Raw genomic sequence first — 22261 nt, 5'->3', positions numbered from 1 at the left:
CAAACAAGTGGGGCCTTACAAAAGACACCACCGTAGCAACCAAGAATGTTGATTGTTGTTTTTAAACTGTGTCTGTGAACAACAAAGCCATGTAGGAAAAGAGCAGAATTGAAGAAATATGACCAAAGTGGAGCTTATCACAGCTCTGTTAAATCATCGTTGTGGGAAAGTTTCAGAGTAAACAACAAAGTGTTCTTCAAAGTGTAGAATTTGCGCAATGTCCTGTGTGGATTTTATCACTCGTATCATCCGAGATCATTTTTAATCGACATTGCGAGGGGAGGCAAAAAAAAAAAAAGGTTCTGGATCTTTGCCCTACTTCCAACTCCCAGTTGTGTAATGCAGTTTAGAGAAACAAACAACTTAATAATGAAAACATAAAAGATGAATATGTGACTCGCAATGCTTAAAATGTTATGATTAGACATGACAAGAGCGATGTTTGCTGGAAGCTGGAATCTTTAAACATTAACTTGAGAGCCAATTCCGCTGTAATCTGCACACTTGGTCATATATTTCATTGGAAAAACAACCTTTATTTTGCAACATGGCATTGACTTTGTAATTGTATCATCGGCAAGCAAGTTTTCTTTTACAGACTCTGCCTTCCTAATATATTGATCGACAAACGGTTGCGACATCAAAATACTCTGCATTCGGTTTGTATCTCTGTAACTGTCGATTGCTTTTGCTTTCATGTTGCTTTTTTTACTGACTACCCCTCATTCGTTCAATTCAAGAGGGTTATGAAATAATCTTCAGATAATGATTAGCGGCTTGAATTAACTCCGTCAGCGAATTATTGATTTACATTTATTATTATTTTTTGTGGTCATAGTTTGCTGCAGTGCAGCATGACCTGTTTCTAATACTTTGGTTACCTTATTTAGTCACAAAGATTTCAAATATCAAACACCCAACACAACGGTTATTCTCATTCATACAAAGATAAACGTTGCTCAATGTGTTTGGCGTAGTTTCATACAGCTTTTTGACCAGATTTGAAGTTGTGCAAATGTATCCAGGAAGTGTACATACAGTGTTCTTTTTTTTTTTTTTTTTTTTAATTTCATAACACATTGTTTCAAGACATTTTACTTGTTACAATCAATTTTGTATTGTATTCAACTATAAACATAGATCAGTATCTCTTCCCACAACCAACCGCTCGAAAGTCAGGAGCAAACTATTCACGAGATAATAACTGCACATATTTAATTATAATAAATATTAGAAATACGTAAATTTCCCCAGTGCGGGACAAATAAAGGATATCTTATTTAAGGAGATCAAAATAGATGGATGGAATATTAAAAATAGTTCCTCACCCAAAATGGCAAAGTCTCTCCTCCACTCAATCCACTCAGTTCGAGAAAATCTCACCACTTCCTCAAAGTATAAAGGCAGGCATCTTATTCAGTGGTCTCTGTCTGGGAGATGCTTGTCGGTCCACAGGAGCTGGCCAATTTATCATATCGGAGAGTGCGCCCCCACTACGGCTGCTTGCGTGCACACGGCTGACAAATGGAGACGGGGCGAGATGGCTCAGCCTCAACCACCCAAAAAAAATGTAATAGGCGTCTCCAAAGTAAATAGTCCGTCTGAAATGGTGTATTTATGTTGCTGTGTGGACAGAAGAAGTGTTTCAGAGACAAACACAGCAGCTGCGCTCTTTCTTCTCCTTACATGGAGACACTCTGTGTGTTTATACGGCACCGACATGAGGCTGAGACACAACGCATTACTCCGGGCTGAGGACAGGCATTTCCGTCCAAGTACTGCATTTCATCACCTACATGCTAAAAGAATACTACAGTGGCTGTTGGTTGAACTCAAAATAGTTTGAATTAAAGAGGGAGGGGCGGGGGGTGATCATTCCATTGAGAAATAATGGATTTTGATTTACTGTACATTCTCAACGGTTAAGCAAGTGCAAAGGAAGTTAACCACTTAATGATATATTTTTAAAAATGACCAAGCACATCTTAGAATTGATGATGCAAAACAGCGTAAAGCTAGTTAGTTACAGTAGATGCATGCTAAACTGAAGCGCCATTGGCAAATATCAAGTTTTTGTCTGAATTTTGTGGCATATTTTTTACCCCCAAAAATGTTGACTTTTTTTTTCTCATCTTAACAGACATTCAAAATACAGTATAAGGTTCCCTTTCTCATTGGATGAACAGTTTTATTTATTTATTTTAAATTCCTGTTTGTCAATGCTAAGAAAGTACATCCTCTGCTCGGCCTTGATGAGGAGGGACCGTGTGTGTGTGTGTGCGTGTGCGTGTGCGTGTGTGCGTGCGTGTGTGCGTGCGTGCACATTGAACGTGTCTCCATAAGACAGTTTTCCCCATAAGGTAGTGAAGGCTTGACTTCTGGAGACTCCTTTCATCTTGAGACCTGAATTAGATTCATTACTAGGATCTGTATATTAAATTACTGAAAACAAAAATGAAAGATAACATTTCATTCAAAGTGTTTTTGTAAATACTTTTCCAATTTAAAGCCAAACTTTAAATGGACTCGACCTCTGACAGCACAAGCTTAAATAGACCAAAATGTCCGAATCTACTCTCTTCTGCTGCAAAATGGTTTCTTCTGCCAATCAAAACAATTGATCAGTATATAATACACGTAATGGTTTTATAACTACTCCAGGAATGCGGCTTTTCGCCAGCAGTGCATTAACGTCATTCATTGCAATTTCACACGGACAGGCACGCAATCTACAATAATCTCCGCCACGGCCCGAGTCTCGTACAATTTAGAGACTCTTGCTAGTTTTCACCTGTCATGTATCACATGGAAATGCCCTTGAGGCACACAATAAATGTTCTGTGGTCAGGAATTACAGCAGCAGCGGCGTAAAAAAAAGAGCGCAAACAATGATTTAAAGTGCTGTCACAGACTTGCCTGCTCGCACACCTTTAAATCTCCCTTGCATTTCATCTTCCATCAACAGCAATGTCTACATGCGAGCAGTCAGCCACCCTTCAATGCGAGCACTACAATGCAATCTTTTTTTCAGTTGCCAGTACTTCTTTCACTGTTCAATGTGTTGCTTCTACATAACTTGGCAGTGCCCTGGCCGAGGTCCAGAGAATTTGTAGTGTTTTCCGGCTTTCTATCTCTGCTCTTTTCTCCATTGCCTCACAGTTTATGATTGTTTTGGACATGATGTACCAATTGTTTTTCTCAACAGCGACATGCTCATCTTGTCTAAATGATAACGTTCCTTTGTAGAAGCAAGAGAAGAGCCACAGGGAGTTATGATAGTTATGTTAATGTGTCGCTTTTATCCCAGGTTATGTTTTAGAATTCAAATGACACCGACTAAAAGCAGTTGATCCACTTTCAGCAGTTCTCTGGGCTCATTTTGGACCATTTCCTGTGCCTTAAAGCACATAGTTTTGAATCACACTGTGCATGGATTAGAAGAACGACTTGTGAAATTGCTGCCCACTTTGCGTGTGGGCGTGCGTGTATCACAAAAGTTCAGTCGGGTGCCATCCAGTGTCGTTTGCGAATAGTTTGGGGGTTTTCATTATAGTTAGTTTTTATTTCGTTTTGTCGTTTGTTTTTTTTAAAAATTCGGTTAGTTTTAATTTGTTTTTAGAACAGGTTTGTTAGTTTTTAATTCATGTATTTTTTCCTCAATGCTTATTGCAGGCATTTTTATTAGATTTAGAATTAGCTTTAGTTTTTTTATTTTATTAAATGGAGTACTGTATTTGGCGAGTGAAAAATATGTATATAAAAAAAGCTCACTGTGTTGAGCAACAGTTTGAGTCTGGACTGGGCTAGACAACAAAAGTGAGTAGTTTTGCTTCATTGCACTTCAGCATTGTTTTATGATGGAGCATTGACCTTCTTATTACACTTGTATGGCAGTTAATAATGTCGAAAGGTTATTTAAAACATTGTAGTTAAAGATTTTTTTTTGTAATGACTGTAGTGTATTAGATTAGAATTCCTTTTGTTTTCTATGGAAAAGAGAGAACACTTGAATCTTTAAATACAAAGTACATTTTGAAGCAGAAACAAGATCTTGCTATTGGAACATTAATGCTAAAAGTGAACGAAGAGTGCATTTTTTCCCGTGCCGGTTATTTTCTTGATGTCGGTGTCGTTGAGCGTGTGCTCCTTTCGTTTCAAATGTGTGACGGGAAGCGAGGCGAACAGATTGGCAATGAACTCTTGACAACCTCCACGGGGCTCGCTTGGTTGGCGCTTCAATAATTCAGCAGTCAAATCGTGCTACGCGACCAGATTCTATCTACATAGTGGACTGGCAACTTGTCAAGATAATCATGATGAAAAAAAGGCATCCATGGGAAAGCGCTGCAAGCTGAGGGGGAAATAATGACATTGATTTTATATCATGGAGTTCATTTAAAATATTTACACAGTGATCTGTTTTCACTGTTTTCGGGTTTGCAGTCACAAATCAATTTTTATCTGGATCTGATCTTTGTTCCCGCCAGTAACCTTGGAATGTGTAAAATACCAGTGAACATTTTCAAATACTTCTACGCTTACGTGTCTGGTGTGATTTGATTATCGAAATTTGAACAGAAAATTACCTTGATTTGATTAGTAATATCTCAGATTGTAGCTGCTAACCTCTCAGGATACATTTTTTCACCCTTTGAGGCCACCAGTATTCAATTTTTTTCATTGTTGTAGTAAATCAATAGCATGGATGCAGTTTCAAGGACAACGCAAAAAAATACAAAACCAATTGTCATAAAAATCCCGATTTAGTTTTGGTGAGGATCTGGATGAAAAAAAAAAAGCCGGTACAGCAATACCATGAATATTAATTCTGACCAACCCCTGTTGAAATTCCTACTGCCAAAAACCTGACATTTGAACAGGTGTGTGTAGACTTTTTAAATCCACTTTCTACTTTATTTTCACAGTTTAAGAGTCCACTCCCTAGAATGATAATGACACCTCATGTGTGTTTGTTATTCTCTCCAAAGCAGGAAGTAGCCTTCCACCAAACAATTAAACACGTTTTTCCTGTGCTTTTTTTTTGCGGCGTGGTACAGGTCTGCCCTCTACCGAGTAACATTCTAACTAAAAATGAGCATTGTGGCATCAGGGCTAAAATAATGGAAACATAATTGGGACTTGTTTGTTTTGTTTCTGAATATTACACCATAATCCAACTTCCAGGAAAGTAGCAAGGTTGTGTTGGCTATCCCTTTACAGTAATAAAATGAATACCTTCTCCCCCCCCCCCCCCCCCCCCCCCCCAGTTTTGACCGACAGACACACTCTTCAAACTGCCATTCCAGGGACATGAAACAAGAGCAATGAAAGAGCATATTTGAATGCGAGATCATGAAAGGCTGCGAGATCCGCCGCAGTGTGAGCCATGAATGTGAGCTATGAATGCTGGATGGAGGCAACAGATGCAAGTGACACCCATGCTTCGGTCACTGTCCCCCCGCACCCCCCACACCACCCCCCACTCTGTCCGTCATATGCATACTGTGAAATGTTCCTATTTTTAGAGGTGTCAAACACATGCAAAGGAATGAGTAAAATATTTGCTGCCATGCTGTTGTGTACAAAACCGTGAGGCTGATCTCAGTATGATCAGGTACAGTAACTTTATAAAGTAAATTTATGACATAAAATAAACGTCTTCTAACTTTGACATACCATAAAGAAGGGGCTTGTTCATTTATTATTTGAAATGGAATGATTTAAAAAAACAAATGAACAACACTTTTTGTGGTGTCAAATTTAGAAGACATTTATTTTCGCTTAACAGGGACATCATTGTCGATTGGTGAAATTGGTAGATTTTTTTTCTTCCTCTTAATTATTTTTGGGTGGCCAGGATAACACATGCTCTCAAGGGTTTGTGGCATTTGGGACCCCCCAAAAACTGATTAATTCATGGGAAAAATACCGGTAGTCCACAGAAAGTCCAAGAGGGCATGTTAAATAAATGCCTCACTGATGGTGCCAATCCAAAGTAAGCTTTCATACGCAGACATGATCATACGCTTTGTATTAAATCAATTAAAATCGTATCATGATATAGAAAGATGCCATCTTACAATAATTAATGGCCCTCACTGCCTGGGTTACATTATTGTTGTTGTTTTGCCATGAAGTGGAAAACTGTATTGGAGAATTAAAGTTCTGCAGCAACAAACGAATGTAATGGCTTTTTTTTCTCTCCACACTGCAGGCCACTATGCTGATGCAACGCTGACACAGAAATGCTGCTTCCAGTTCTTTTGATGATGCTCACACGTTTGGACAGTAAGTCGCGCTTTCCTTTCTGCTTTTCTACGTTAGAAATAAGTTCGTGTTCTCTCCCACATTAGAATTGAACACACCCGTTGATGAATTCATGTTGACAAACAACGAGCATGCTTTTAATTTTAAGTAGTCTTGATTCGACTATTATGCATTAAAAGCCAATGTTTTTGAAACTATACATTTTGCTTGATTTTTTTGTGTGCTTTACAATTGGCCATCATGTGATCTAGATTTTTAAAAGTAGAAATGTTTTACGAGTAGAATCTCACTTTTTCACTTGCACGTTGAGATTTATGCCCTTAAAAGCCAAGTGAGAGAGTTGATCTACAGTGGATGTAAAAATGTCAACACAACCTGCCAAAAAGCCTTTTTTAAACACATAAATTGGGTAAGAAAGGTGTAAAATAATGGAAAAAAAGAGGCTAGCTACTATTGCAATAACGGAAAAGTTTGATAAAATATATGTATTTTTATTACTTCCCCAAAATTATCTAATATAAACCTTTTTATTCAATGTTGATTTTGATTTACGGTATTTATGAGGGTGGCAGTGCCCTTTCATATTCGGTAGAGAGCATTGCGTATTCCCCCAATATGTTATAATTAATACAGATCATGATTTGCTTGCAAAGTTGTCTTTCCACTTCTTACAATGCTCTTTTGGATTGTTTTTGTTTTGCCAAGTTTGTCAATGGCAAATGAAACATTTTTTGTTGGTCTTTGTAATTATGATTGAGCCGTATAAATTTTAGTTGAAGTGACGAGAAGCACAAATCCAAGCGATTGTTTTGCCTGTCGGAGGAAAAAAAAAATCAGCCTATCCTTTCCCCTGCCCACAAAATTTGTGAACCGAATACCCTCTGCGTTATGAATCCCCATAAGAATGAATTTTCCACTCAGCTCTGCAAATTAACCAATTCGTAATTTATTCAATCCATGGAAGGACAGTGATGATGCAAACAAGACGGTCTCAGTCGAGTGCAGTTCAGCTGCTTCGCCGGCGTTACCCAAAACCCTCCACGTGAGAGATAAGGCCTCATCTGACTCCTCAGACTGTAGTGACTCTCATGACCAGCTCTCGCGCGTTACCGCTGCCTTGGCTGCGGGGCTCCGACGACCTCAGGTGGCTGAGCAGGTGCAGGAGATTATAGGGGCAATGCGGGTCAGCCACTGCTCCGCCATCGGAGTTCCCGTGTGTCCCCGGTCCTCCTCCGGCGGCGGCCGCCGTCACCACGGTGGTGGAAGTGCCGCTGTCGGCCGCGGAGGCGACCACCATCAGCGAGGAGGTGGAAGTGGACACCCCGAGCCCAGTCTGGTAAGCCTGGCTGGGCTGATGAGTCCTGTCCACTGTGACGTCCTTCAGATCAACGTTGTCCATAGACTTGTCATAGTTAAGGACCTTCCACTGCTGGTTGACAGCCTGCCAGCGGTGGAAGATGCGGAACACGGAAGGCCCCTCGTGGACAATTAGCGCTGTGGAGGGCATCATTCAGAAAGGGCAACATTCATTAAACCGGTCGTTTTGGTTAGCACAAACTAAGATTCATTGAACCCAGAAAAAAAAAACATAGCATTGTCTTCGTTTTAAATTCAGGTTAGCAAAAAGTAAAGCATTTGTTTTCTGGTGTCGTTCAATAATCTCTTAGCGGAGTTTGAAATGACTTATTGATTTTTTTGTTTTGTTCTTCAAGCTCACATTGGAGAGAAGAATCTATTGTAACACAAGGTGCTTGCAGAGTGCAGTCAAGCATAAATAATCATCTTAACCTATATGCTATTGCCAACTAAATTTTGTTCATCTCAAAAGTAAAGATGCCACAGCCAAGATGCCATGAGGCTTATTATCTTTGAAAAGGCATAATTGATGTTTTTTTTCCTCCCACCATTCTCTGAAATTAGCTCAAACTGCAAAGATTACTTCTATTTTCATTAAGTCACAGACAAGAAACATCTGTTTGTATTTTTAACACACCCACACTCAATTAAAAAAACAAAAACAAATACAGAAATAAAATCTGCCAGATGACAAGTTCATCTACTACATGACTTTGCTGTCAATCCTGACCACACTGGAGATAATCAGCCCTCCCCTCCTTCACATCCTGCTTAGTCCTGCGGTGACACTCAGAGTTTTCCTCATGCCGGATGCCATCCCACTGTCTTCCTCACGGGAGGATGTCGATCTTAAAACGGATGGTGCTACAAATGTCACTTTCATCATCACATGCAGAAAATATCCCCCCCCCCCCCTCCTCTCACCATGCCTTCAGCGAGGAATTCTCAAAGTGTGACTTAGTTACAAATTTATTCAAATGTATGCGTTGAAACCTACTTCAAAGATGAGCACGTTATTATTCGGCGATCAAACAAATTGTGCCACATCTTAATACATTTCATTCATTTCATGACCTCGTCCAACACGATGTTTTCAACAGACCAGTTGCGCAATCTAATGATATCCTAATAGGAGAGCCGTGTCAGGAAGTAATTTCCATTATCTCTCTTATTGTCCAATCACAATCAGGAGGGAAACAAATTGCAATTAGATTATTTTTCACAATTGTTCCGCCTTAGATGTCAGCAATGGGAAGTTGAGCTACGGCATTTTTTTTCCTCAATACTGCAATGGGCACATCCATTTTAGCATCCTTTCAAAAATCTGCCAAACGTTATTAAATCAACACCTCTGACATTTGATTTGCTTGCTTGTCTTAAATCCGCCAGTTGCCCAGCGTGGAACGGAGCAGCCCACCTATGCAGACGACATCCATGAAGCCGTACATGCCGTAGCAGATCTGGAAGAGCAGGTCTTGGCGCTGCCAACGTGCCGACGGGCTGAACGAGGACCACACCAGCCAGGAGATGCTGGCCATCAGGAAGAGAGAGCCCAGGATGGCCGCTGCGATCTGCACTTTCTCGATCACTGTGAGTGAGATGGCCTGCCACTGTGGGATAACACACAATTCAAGTCATTATTTTGATCGTAGCTTACTGCTAACGAAAATTCAACATTATTTCCAATATGACATTTAGATTGGAATCAGCCTTCTGAAGTCATTTTTTGTTTTTAACGACTTTGTAAAAATGTACTCCAGAGCGATATTCTGACACTTAGTTTTGATGACACATTCATCATTCTAAATTGAAAGATGCACCTTTTGTGTGTGTGTGTGTATGTGGAAGATTGATTGCAAGAGTCACATTTCATTTTGACTGTTTGCACCGTAATTTGTTGACAAACCATCTCGCTGTGACGCAGAGAGGAAAAGACAACAGTGCACAGCGCAAAGAAAAAAAAAGCTAATAAGAAATTGTGTATGCAACACTGTAGGAATTACAGCGCAGTCTTCCTACTTCCTCTGGGCCAAATATTCTTATCCGCATCACAACAATTATCTTCACTCGCTGTGAGTTATTTCACAGAACTGGCTGAACATTGCTTCATCTCATGCTCACATATTTCCCTCCATCGGAAAAAGTCCAGATTCGCCTGCAAAAAGTCGACTCGAAATATGCTTGACATTTTGTGACAATTGAACCGAGACCCGTTGTCAGATGTTTTGAGCATCACGGCAGAAGCAATTGCTATTGTCGGAAACAGCAGAGAATTGTACGGAATCGTTTGCGTGGAGGAGCCAAAACATTAGCATCTTCTCTTTCTTCAAAAAAAAAGAAAGTGTGCTTTTTTTGTTTTGATACAATGACGTGACAAATGAACAAGTAGTTTTGACAAATTCTATTCTGATCTGAGACATGCACCTAAAAAAATATTTTCACCATTCAAATATTGATATGATTTATATACATTTATTTAGATACATTTATATTGTCTAGTCCTAATGTGGATGACACACAAGGCAAATTAAATGAGGTGCAGCGTCTATTAGAGCCGAGGCCATCGTTTAAGAAAATACAGGAATATTCTTTTTTTTTTTTTTAATAATAGCTGATTAGACTGTCCATTATTTTGTGGATTAATTATCAAATTGGGTAAAAACAAAACATTTTCATTCCTATATTCACAAAGAGGACTTTCTTCCCCCCAAACATTTCCACTGCAGAAAATGCACAAACGATTCATTTACTGGATTGGTCCGTAACATGTCAAAAATAAGCAAAAATTGTTGATCAATGTTTTAAAAGTAAATACTTTTTTTTTTTTTAATTCAACACAAGGATAGATTGTGTGCTTTCAAGGCGGACTACAAAAATTGGAGAATATTTAATATGATGAAATTCTGATGATTTGGACAATTTTAAAATAAAAAAAGGTCTCTAAACGACAAATCGTTTATCAAAGTCATTATACATGATTGAATATAGATTCGTCGGTGATTGTTGTACCTCTACTGTGATGTAGAGGGGCATCAATTTGTCCTTTTTTTTCATTTCTATCAATCTTCCTCATAGCTATCCACACATAATCTCCGAGGGGAATTGCCATTCCAAGTTTGCGCGCCACTTTCAGCGAGTGCCTGGAAATTGAATGGATGATGTAAATAGACTGCAATGCCACCAAAGCACTTGATTATTCCGAGTTAGTCACCCGTTTTACCTCCCACTCCTGTAGCATAGTTGCAGTATAAGGTACTTTGAGTTCTGCATTATGCTCACAAATGCTTCCTTTGTGTAGCAGTCTGGGAGGGGGAAAATCTGTCATCCTTTTCAAGTGTAAATCGAATCCGTCCAACACTTGTCAGCATTGAGGGCAACGCGACAGAAACGTCAAAACGAAGACTTTTGGCATTTAAGAGGTGGGATCGATCCGCATCTTCACCTGCAGCGGGTTCTTTGTGCTTATGGCGATAACCTGGTACTTGTAATAGCAGAGCTCACAGGCCCAGGAACCTCGCTCGCTGATCCATTTGATGAGGCAGGGTTGGTGGGTGCAGCGGACCGAGCCGCTGCAGCGACACGGGCTCAGGAGCTCCCCCTGCATAAGAACAAGAGACATTACCAAGTGCTTCTTATGGAATGGAAATGTGACACACACACACACACACACAAGGGATTTTAACCTCTTTGCCATTTTTTAATGGGAGAGACCTCACACATACAGTAAGGGGGAAAAAATTGTGTGTAGTTTACTTGAAATGACCAACACAGCACACCACACACATAATGATTGACAGCATGTATTCTCCCCCAAATAAAAAGGTCTGTTGTAGTACCAGACGGAGAGGCAGCATGCTGTCACAGGTCATCAACATTGATAGAAAGTACCAAAAGACATACAAGCTATGCAAAGCGGAAGCTTTTCTCCCTTGCTGTGGCAAACTCTTCCAGTTATTTCTATTTGAGGGATGAATAACTTACTTACAACAGTCATTCTCAAACTTTTTATACCAACACCTAAAAAAAAAAAAAACTGTATCCCGAGCACACTAAATCCCACTGTAATGACCATAATTGGGGCGGCCCGGTAGTCCAGTGGTTAGCACGTCGGCTTCACAGTGCAGAGGTACCGGGTTCGATTCCAGCTCCGGCCTCCCTGTGTGGAGTTTGCATGTTCTCCCCGGGCCTGCGTGGGTTTTCTCCGGGTGCTCCGGTTTCCTCCCACATTCCAAAAACATGCATGTCACTCTGATTGGACGCTCTAAAATTGTCCCTAGGTGTGAGTGTGGGCGTGGATGGTTGTTCGTCTCTGTGTGCCCTGCGATTGGCTGGCAACTGATTCAGGGTGTCCCCCGCCTACTGCCCGGAGATGGCTGGGATAGGCTCCAGCACCCCCCGCGACCCTAGTGAGGATCAAGCGGTTCGGAAAATGGATGGATGGATGGATGACCATAATTAAACTACAGTAGCATAGTAGATCTAAGTGTTTATGAATATCATGCAATTGCAAGTCATTGTTAACATCAGTTTGAGCGTTACCACTGCACCTAAATATAGGAAAATTGGACAAAAAAAGTTCAATACAACTGAACTGCACTTGGATAGCCATTCTTTCATGTACCACCAGAGTGAGCCCGAATACCAATCGTAGTACTAGCAACAGGCTTTGAGAATTACTATGTTAGACACACATTCAACACAAACACTTGTTCCTTTAGCTGTGACCAGCACATGAATAGTGGAAATATGCAAGGAAAAAAAAAACATCCACCAGGCTGCTTAGATGTCCACATTATTCGTCTGTAGAAATCAAGAGGGAAGGGAAGTAGTGAGGGGGGAGAGAAGGAGGAGAAAAAGGCCCGTCCACAGATGGTTTGAGTGGGTGTGTATTGGCACGGCCATCAGAACACTTGTGACGTGTCCGGCAGGACTCGACAAGCTCGCTGTGACAGCCCCGATCGCCGCCAAGAGCTGAAAAGCCAGGCTGGTGAGCGAACGAGAGCATCTGATAACAAACGTGGCATTACAGCCCACACGTGCTGCAAGTGACAACAAAATGCCCTTTTGTTGATCAAACAACAACAAAAAAAAAATAGGACATTGTACCCGTCTGTATTCAGATGACGCAGCTTTTGCATTGTTTCGCCCTGTTTCGTGCTGCATTTCACTAAAACACTTCAGTGCTCTACATTTTTCTACCCAATGTTCTCACAGTGGATGTAAATAATGACGTGATGCTAAATTAGCAATAGCTTCTAGCATGACTCAAAGGCCTGGCCTCCATCCAAGTGCACTCCATTAACTTTAGAAGAAGGGAAATTGCAGCATAATAAATAAACTCTGCAACAGAAAGTGTTTTTTTTTTAATTGGCAAGAGCACTCAGGTCACAAGCCTTTCTTTTTATGTCCACCGGCAATTTGGCAAACCTCTGGGAGAACAGGCAAATAAATATTTTTTTTTTCCTTGCACTACATTTTTTTATACAACTTTATTCTGGCAACATTTGCTATTCTCGTGATATTGCAATTTTATTTGACATTACTTTTTTTTGTTGTTTTTTTAAATCAGATATTTTTCCAAGATTTCCAAACTTTACCACTTTATTCTCATAATACTCCTGTAAGTTCTAGTGATGTTTTTTTTCCTGAAAAAGAAATATAACAACTTTACAGATTTGTCTTTCCAATAGCATTAAAATAGATCCCCATAATTTTTTGTTCTTTTTTGCATTTTTTTTTTACATCAGGAAAAAAAAACACTTTAACCCTTTCAGGGCCAGCGGTTACTACAGTGGACAGCTTACCAAATTATCAGGTTACAGGGTGCATGAAAGGGTTAAAATGACAAATTTAAAAGAAGCCATTTTCTGGCAATAATTCAATTTGATCTTAGTCGCAATCACTGCTATAGTTTGAAGTCGAGAAATTGCCAATCACATCTTCTGGCACAAACAACAGGGCCACCTCACTGAAATCAACAGGTGGTCAGTCGCTGCAACAAACCGACAAAGTTGCCCTCAAGCGTGGGGTAATATCTCATGAAAAGTAAGTTCTATAACACGGTCACTTACAAAACGAACTGAACAGTTGTGAGTAGCAACCTTGCAACTGTTACATGAATTACTGTTAGTTTTATTTCCAATTCCCATTTGCTGCTATCATTGGTTGAGCAAGCCGGTGGGTGGGGCCTGAGCGAACAACCAAAATATTGGTGGCATCATCAATTAGTCAGAATAGACTTGACGAGCATCACCTCTGTGGTCATCTACCAAAAAAAAAAAGCTTTTCATGAATCCGTATATAAGCGTCAATTGGAGACCCTGAACATTTGACAGTAACGTCATGAGCAAAACAAAACAAAACAAAAAAAAAGACTGGGAACTTTTGCAGCATGTTGAAATGGCTCGATAGGATCACGGAGCCAAATATGCAATATTATGCAGAGTCTGCTTTGAATTTCACTGGTGTCTCGAATGATGATTGCTTGAGGAATAAATTGGAGCTTTTTAAGTGAGCCGAGACACGAGGAAGCCCACTTCCACTTCCCAGGAGATTAATTTGAGAGGTATGACGGGGGAAGAAAAAAAAAATCTATTGGCGTTCAAATGAGCGCTGTTATGTCTGAGATAAAATGGGGGAGGGAGGCCTGGATCGAGATGAGCTCTTTTTTTTCTTTTTCTTTTTTTTCTTTCCCTCTGGGCCATTTCCAACAAAATGGCAGAGCGTCTGTCCTCCGTAAGATGCAGAGAGCATCACGCCGAGCCATATAGGAAGAATGACACTAACTTGTTCCCCTCGAGGCTTCTTATTGTGCTGCAGACAAATCCAAGTGCATTAGATGCGTTGCCATTTAGCAAGCAAAGCTACGGATTCTGAGGAGGACAAGATAGAAGCGGTCGCTCCAAAATTGCACTTTTACGTTTCCCCCTTGCAATACTACTGCATTCATTTTTGATCAAATTGTACATCATTTCTCAGAGACCTGGCGATTTCCTAGCAATTATAGCAGGGATAGAGCTGAATATGACTTTGAGGGCAGCGAGGTGTAGAAATGAGTGCAGGCAATTCGGAGTAACCCTGAACTAAATTACTGATGGTGTCGTGATGGGATGAGAGCAGCTGCCACACTGCTTAACATACTCTAAGATCCATTCAAGTTATTAGGAGAGCCTGTTACTTGTGAGGCCGTCATTTTACTGCTTCGGTCTTAGGAGGTTCCGAAAACATCCAAGTTGTATTTTGTGGTTTTTGGTCTTTTGACAAAGAGATGTGATGATAACCTTAGAAATAGAAAACAAAATGACAACATACTGTACATCCTAAAGAAATCAGGCTTGGTCTCTTTTGCAAATTTGCGTTTGTTCATTCGTACGTCCAGGCTGCTCAGCATTGGATGTTTTTCTAAAAAAATAATCCTAGAATGATCATAGAAGAAAAATGTAGCTGCAAGGGAGGTTACACCTTGGACTGGTCGCCAGCCAATCACACAAATGTAGCCTTTGATGAACATAAACTGGATGTTTTTAGAATGCGGAAGTCGGAATACCCAGAGAAAACCAATGCAGCAACAGGGAAAAGATGCCAACTCCCACATAGCAGACCCTCGACCCTTGAAAAGTATAATAAGTGCATTGCATAACACTGCTTCAAAAGTTAGACGCATCACACCTCGAGCATCTTAAATAAAGCTTGCTTCCCCTCCCTTGTTTGCCAAGTTGCCAAATTCTAAAATGGATTTGTGGCTTGAGTTCCTGTTGAGAAGTATCCCACAGAACACTACAATTTATTTATTTATTTTTACATATCTGAACCAAAAAAAAGGGGATCACATGATAGCGAGCATCGCATTCCAGGCTCAGTTAAGTGACTAAAGCATGGTAGCCATAAGAAGCACGCAAGCGGCACGGATGCGAAGGATCGACGCCATCTGGTGGCGCTTTTTATTGACCGAAGCTTCTCGGCGACGCACAGTCAAAATACCGCAACTCACACTTGCCTGTAACTTCTTCCGGCTACCGGTAACTAAAATAGTTAGTGATCATTTTCATTATTTCGTGAACGAAAATGTTTTTCTCAATTTTTGTTTTAGTTCTATTGTTAGTTTTCATTCGCTGTAATAGTAGAGTTTCGATTCAGTACATTTGAACTAAATCGCATTTCAAGTAGTTTGTTCAATTCCTTTTTCTATAATCAAGTGCCGTGTTGAGGTTCAATTTGCTTTATGTTACAGTGGCTTAAGATATCAAATATACTTTTTAGTGGGGGGCGGGGGTGAGGTTTGGGTTAAGATGTTAACATGTCTGTGTGTGTATTTTACACACACGCCGTTATGCATGGAACAAAAGCTTCACATTTTTTTCATTGGTAATTTAACTCCCACAGGGGACGTCTGGCTTGACTAGTAAAGAATGAGGAAATGATAGCGTGAACAAAAACAGAGTGTTGCGGCTGTGATCATTCCGCCTATCCAACCTGGCAGCGAGGCGGTGCCATTGCTGTAGGATTCTTATGTAACAGCGATCATCCTCATTATCTCATTCGGTGCAAACAAGAGGCTTCTATTCAGAATTAGTCTCATTCTATGTCGAGAGATTGTAACACAAAGGGAGAATTAGGTTGTAAAACATTTGATCTGGTTCGAAGGGACCTCAGGCGCCAGTTTTTTTCGCTTATGTATTTTTAGACACAATGGCAAGGACGCTTGGATTCGCTCCCTCGTTTGTTTTTAGCGGGACGCTGCTTGAAGGTTTGAGGGAGAGGCAGAGAGGACGACTTTCACGGCTCCTGTGAGAGCAGAGATACAAAATGAAGAGGCTGACAAGGACTAACAGTGCTCACAAAACACCACTAGCTTTGATGTTTTGGCAACATTTTTCATGGCAGTCATTTTGACACTGTAATCATGAAAAAATCTCCTCAAATTACCAGTAACTTTATCCCAAAAATTTGTTTGACGATTAAGAATTCCATTAAAATCTATTTGAGCCGCCCCTAAAAAAACATTTTTGCAATGTGTTTTTAAAAAGGAAAATAGCATTCAATGATATTGTACTATATAAAAACATAGTCATAAAAAGAATGTAAAGAATTCAGCAGTTGGTGCATCATGACTAAATCAATGGGGCTGGTTCTGGTGTGTGCAACTTGGCCACCGTGGGGCGGTATAATACGGTCCCGCAGACACAAGCGAAGAAGAGTTTCAGAAGTGACTCAGCTAGCTACGGTAATATTAGTCATGTATATTAGTCGCAAAAAAATAAAGAATATTTGCCTGTGAGTATTGTTATATTATCCATGTACTTGTTCCTGCACTGTTTGCGTTCAAATATCAGTTGCTTCGTGTTCTAACACGGCCACATAAATGCTGTCTGTCAGCCCATGATTATTATGATGTTTCCCATTATGTGTTAGCATTAAGCTAGTAGCCATTAAAGCAAAATTATGCTGTGTTTTTATTTCAACACAACATGTAAACTTTAACAGGTAGGGGCATTAAACAGCCTGAAGCCTTGGTTTTGCATCTGCTCAACTGCTGTATAAATTCAGCCAAGATCTCAAACAGGCACTGTTGTAATTGTATACTGTATATCACATGTGTCAAACTCAAGGCCCGGGGGCCAGATCTGGCCCACCACATCATTTTCTGTGGCCCGCAAAAGCCAATCAAACATGATGCTTGGCAAAATCTCTTCCAAAAATGTCAAATTCTTAGATGTACTAAATAAGAGAGACACTGTAGTGTAAGAATGTTCTTGTTACGAAACCCCTCATGACAGTAACTTCAACAACTGTGGAATAAACTGTTCTTCTTTATATGCTCTCAGTCATAACGGCCTTCCAAGGGAAACGGTAACAGAAATGAACAAAAATGAGTTTGACACCCCTGCTCTATATAGTCATTATAGCATCGCTCGAATCACCAACCTAAAGAATTCTGCACAGCACTGATGTATCTATCACACCATTTTTTTTTGTTGTTGTCTCGCAGCCTTGGGGATGGAAGTGTTGTTTGGAGAAGGATTGTCACATCAGATACAAGCCACCTCGGTCAATGTGACAATCTTAAAAGCAAAGGCAGAAAAGAGGAACGCCTCACGTCCCCGCCGGCTCTATGACTCAGAGGCATGCAGACCTTCCACTTATCTCCCCTTTCAGAAACGTGCACGGTTCGCACCTCGGCAGATCCATATCTGGGTTTGGCGGAGAGACAACATCCCAAACACGAGGCAGGCTGGCGAGGGACGAGGACCAGCGTTAAGAGATAAGATGGCGTTCAATCAAGCTTTATTGACAACCGTTGACGTATCAAGGAGACGTCGATAACGTGGCAGGAGGAGGCCATGGGAAAGGCGTTGGGTTCTTTGCTGCTTTGTAAGTGCCGCAAAATGTGCTGACTGTGTGGAGTGATGGTATGGGAAAGAAAGAGCAGGGTGGGGGGGGGGGGGGTGCAAAGCAGCCTGTGGACCCTGTGTTAGTCATAATGTAAAAGCCGGAGCTTAAAGGTGAAAAGATGGACTGAGATGCAAAACAAGTAATTTGCTTACATTGTAGGCCAATAAAAAGGCAATGACCATGAAATGATACAGTAAGTCACACACGCTTTACATCAAGACAAAGTCACACATTAATTGCTTTCCTTCATATTCTATAAACTCCTCATCGCTAAGGGTTGGAGACCAAAAGATTTTTCTGGTCAGTTATTTGATGATGTAATTTCTATTTTACTCCCAAATAGACTTGCTACGGCTCCCGCTGAGGGTAAAATATTTCCACACACATCCAGACAACCAATTAGTATACAGGCGTCGGTGTCAATCAAGCAAGACAAGCGTCACTTTCAGTGTCATAAAGCTACACGAGGGTTGCGATGTGAGTCGATTCTCATTAGCACACAGTTGTCAGTATTGACCATATCATTTTGGTGACCAAGACAAAGTTTCCCTTTGTGCCGCTGTTCCACACTGAAAGTTGAGAGATACCACTGGCAGAAAACTCTTTTAAGACCAGTAACGATCAAAATAAAAATATCTGAAACTTGTGAGGCTAACCTCTACACTCTACCACAACAAGCTTTTTTTTTTTTTTTTTTTTTTGTGGGGGAGGGAGGGGTGTTTCTGACGTGTGCAGACATGTGAAGACTGTATGGCCTTGATGGTTGGACATTTCGCTACATTAATGAGCGTTATATTCTGGCGACAGCAACAGTTGGAAGTCCTTTAAAATGATCAATGAAAGAAGATCTGCCAAAAACATGATTGGCGTTGAAGCAATTTCAAGCGTTAAATGTCGATACGGAGTAATAAAGTTGACTAGTCAACTCACCGGTTCAAACACTAATTACCACTTAGTGAGGTGATCTTAAATTTGATGGTCCTGATTTTCATTTAATTACATTCATTAAGGGCCTATTCCTTTCAGTAGAGCAAATGGGGTCTGGGATTATGCCTGACGGGCCTGATGTAGTGTGACATTATGAGCAAGATGTCTTCAAGCCTTGTCCAGAAAGGTGTATTGTTTTTTTTTTGCTTTTGCATGTGTGCTTTATTTAAACAGATATTGCCAAATACAAGATGACAGTACAGTTCTGCTAGAGCCAATACTAGATTCTAATGCCCAAATCCAATTCTAACCCTTAATCCGTTCCCCCATGCATCCGCATTTGCAAAATGCAATCAGTTATTGCTTGGTCTCTGATACTCAAGTCATATTGTAGGTTGGAAAAGTCACAGAGAATTAAGTTGATGATTTCCCTTCCTATAAGATAAGATAACTTTATTTGTCCCACACTGGGGAAATTTGCAGTCTACAGCAGTAAAAATGGGGGGAGGGGAGGGAAAGAAAAGAAAAAGAAAAAAAGCGTTGCATGCACAAAAATCAATGTTTCAGAAAAAGAACTGTACACAGTATAGAATGCAATATAAATACTGTATATATATATATGTATATGTATAAGAAAAATATATATATTTAATATAATATTTGTAATATTCTGAGTCTGTTCTTGTGATATGAGGAACGTTCTAGCAAAAGTAAGACTTGAAAGTTAGTTCTTGTCATAGGATGTACAACTTCACCCCTTCACCCCTTTTTAAGATGTAATTAATGCCTCAAATTTTAATGACTTTATTCTTATAAAAATATTTCTTGTTTTTTCTTGTAAAGCTACATGTTTATTGTAAAATTTGCCTTTTGTAGGAATTTTTTTTACATAATTGCTGGAAATTTTAGTTTTTTTTAATCTGATAAAATTAGAATTTATCAACCAATGTTTTCTGTCAAAATATTCCAATTTTTAATCTCGTAAAATGTGCATTTTATTTTCATAAAATGACAAAAAAAGGTTGATACAAATTCAGTCTAGTACTTTCAACCACATTATATTGTCCTGTGGTTTTTCCTTTTTAAATCTTAATTTTTTCGCACCATCACCTTTTTCTCAGCAAATAACGACTTGTAAAATTATACTTGATACATTTCCACTAAATTCCAATTTCTTTTTCTCAAAACATTGCATTAATAAGACTCTTTTGCAACTTTTCCATGCTTGTTGATTTTACTAATTTGCTCTCATATGAAATAATGTATCCTCAGAAATTTGACAACTTTACTCTTGTACAATTACCACTTTTTTCCTTACATTACATCTTGTGGGGTTTTTTTGTGGGGTGGGGGGGATTACATCTTGATAATGTTACTCCGATTTTTCTTTCCAGCCTCTAAAAAGCAAGCACAGGGCTGAGTCTTTCCCTTATTTTGCAGCAGCTACAGCAGCCTTGCTATGAGATTAGGTTCTCTCCCAACAAGACCTTTAGAGTGTAGGCAAGCATTCTGACTTGTACTCGTGTTTGATGTCCAGTATAGCAGTCATCCCAGTCACTCTGCTGCGATGCATTAGCGGCTGAGAGAGACGATCAGGTGTGACGCAGAAAATTATCCAGTTTTATTTAACTTGTCCGAATAGTTTTTTTTATAATTAAAAATTATTCACTACAAATACAATACAACACACCCTTATTCATGTTGATCTTTCAGAAGAACTGCAGCTGTAACAAAGCACTTTACAGAACAGTTTATGTTAAATCACCAACTCGACGGCAGAAAGTACAATTAACCTGTGTATCTCCGCCTGTTTCCATCCATACCGCAGAATAATAGCTTTCCTTTCCACTAAACAGGCTCAGATTACAGAGGAAGTACATTGGGGAGTGAAATAAGATGCGCTCATTAGTCCCTGTAAAGGAAAAACGTCTTGTAACTTTGACACACCGCAGAGAAGGCTGTTGTCCATAACGCTGCCAAATCTGAATGGTAAAAAATAAATAAATAAAAATGACAAAATCAGGTCAATTGAATGAACCTTCAAAATTCTGAAAAAGCAAGCCCTTCTCTCCGCTCTCAAATACTGCAGGCGTGTCCACATAATGCACTGTTTAGTTGTCAATTGTCAATCAAGTACCATTACTAAGGTCTAAAAAAATGATTCCATTTCGTATAGCAACTTTCTTAGGCCGACACATATCTCAACATGTCAGTCATAAGCGGGAGATTTTTTTTTTACCTCTCATTTAGAAGTTAGCCCAATGTAGTAGTCCAGCATAAATGTAACAATTAACGTTAGCCATTTAACGCCGAGCTATTACTAAACGTAGCAAACATATTTTGTCACTTACAGATAGTTTTCTGTTGGATTCCAAAGTGTATCAAAGATGGCGAACACAGAAATGGTGACAGCAGTTATATTCATTTTTTTTCAGTTCAGTTTTCAGCAATTGTCTTCAATCATTTATTTATTTAGAAACAGTTTTATGAATTTACATAAACATGTGTTTAAAAACAATTTTTGAAAATGTGGTTTTAAATTCATTGAGATGGGCAGTTACAGTGAACAAAGGCCCTTCCACGTGGAGCCAAAATTTGCAGATAATTGACACCCGCCTGAAAAGGGTTGACAATTGCAGAGAGATTATTTGTCAGGCGGATAATCGGGTTGATATTCCGCTTTTTGGCATATCGGCATCAGCCTTTTTTTTTTTTTTTAACCAATGCATTAATGGAAAACTGGGTTATTTTGAGATTTGAGATTCTCTGCTGGCACCTCACCCTGGTACCCTTCTGGTCCGTAGTGGCTGATAGGGTGCACATTTCTCAGTTTTAAACTTAAAATAAATATGAGTTTTCATTTAACTTAATATAGCATGCTTTTTAGCCCGCAAGCTCCTTGCACTTCATGAGAAACATAAGAAAATATGTCTTTTTTTTTCATTGAAGATCAAAAAACCGTAACATGTTGCAAGGTTTCATAGCTGGTTAGTAAAAAACATGTTTTAAAGGCATTTGAATGAAGTCGTGTTGAGATTGTCATAATCGAAATTTTGATGCCAATATTTTCACTTTTACCACAAACTATCTGCAAAGATGCCACCAGATGGTGGTTGTCAATAACACTATTTGTTATTTTTCAGATACATACATTTAACAAAAAACAAACAGCAAATGGCAAATTTGTGAATGACTGTATTGAGTTATAAGCTTTGTCACAGAACTAATAAAACTTGTAACTCTTGAAATTCCACAGAAATTCTATTTTTGTTGCGTGTGTGTGCGTGTGCATGTGTGTGTGTGTGTGTGGCTGTGTGTG

The 22261-nt window shown here is 39.7% G+C and overlaps 2 protein-coding genes and 1 long non-coding RNA gene across 6 annotated transcripts in view; 1 reads left to right on the top strand and 2 right to left on the bottom strand.

Annotated features, from left to right (window-relative positions):
- The window catches only part of LOC147198068 (collagen alpha-2(VI) chain-like), a 10611-nt gene extending 8565 nt beyond the window's left edge, over positions 1-2046 (bottom strand). Inside the window, exon 1 of one of the 2 annotated variants that reach the window (XM_086124089.1) lies at positions 1329-2046. The gene's annotated coding sequence lies outside the window, so the exon portion shown is untranslated. The remainder of the gene's footprint in view (positions 1-1328) is intronic. The other variant, XM_086124088.1, reaches the window with a different exon arrangement.
- LOC147198067 (uncharacterized) overlaps positions 1-9158 on the top strand; it is a 9348-nt gene extending 190 nt beyond the window's left edge. The window contains exons 2-3 of the long non-coding RNA XR_015102303.1: positions 6215-6288; positions 9013-9158. This is a non-coding gene — a long non-coding RNA (uncharacterized LOC147198067). The remainder of the gene's footprint in view (positions 1-6214; positions 6289-9012) is intronic.
- The window catches only part of LOC147198066 (E3 ubiquitin-protein ligase MARCHF4-like), a 21769-nt gene continuing 6699 nt past the window's right edge, over positions 7192-22261 (bottom strand). For all 3 annotated transcript variants that reach the window (XM_086124095.1, XM_086124097.1, XM_086124096.1), the window contains 3 exons: positions 11066-11221; positions 9041-9233; positions 7192-7761 (listed from right to left, as the gene is read on the bottom strand). In XM_086124095.1, the coding sequence (XP_085980221.1) occupies positions 7337-7761; positions 9041-9233; positions 11066-11221 (774 nt within the window). In that variant the 3' untranslated portion in view covers positions 7192-7336. The remainder of the gene's footprint in view (positions 7762-9040; positions 9234-11065; positions 11222-22261) is intronic.

Source organism: Hippocampus guttulatus, chromosome 11, assembly GCF_054856545.1.
Source record: "Hippocampus guttulatus isolate MCC_2025c chromosome 11, RoL_Hgut_1.0, whole genome shotgun sequence".
Lineage (NCBI taxonomy): Eukaryota > Metazoa > Chordata > Actinopteri > Syngnathiformes > Syngnathidae > Hippocampus > Hippocampus guttulatus.
The sequence above is the reverse complement of the archived record's forward strand: the minus strand, read 5'-3'. Positions and strand labels throughout refer to the sequence as shown.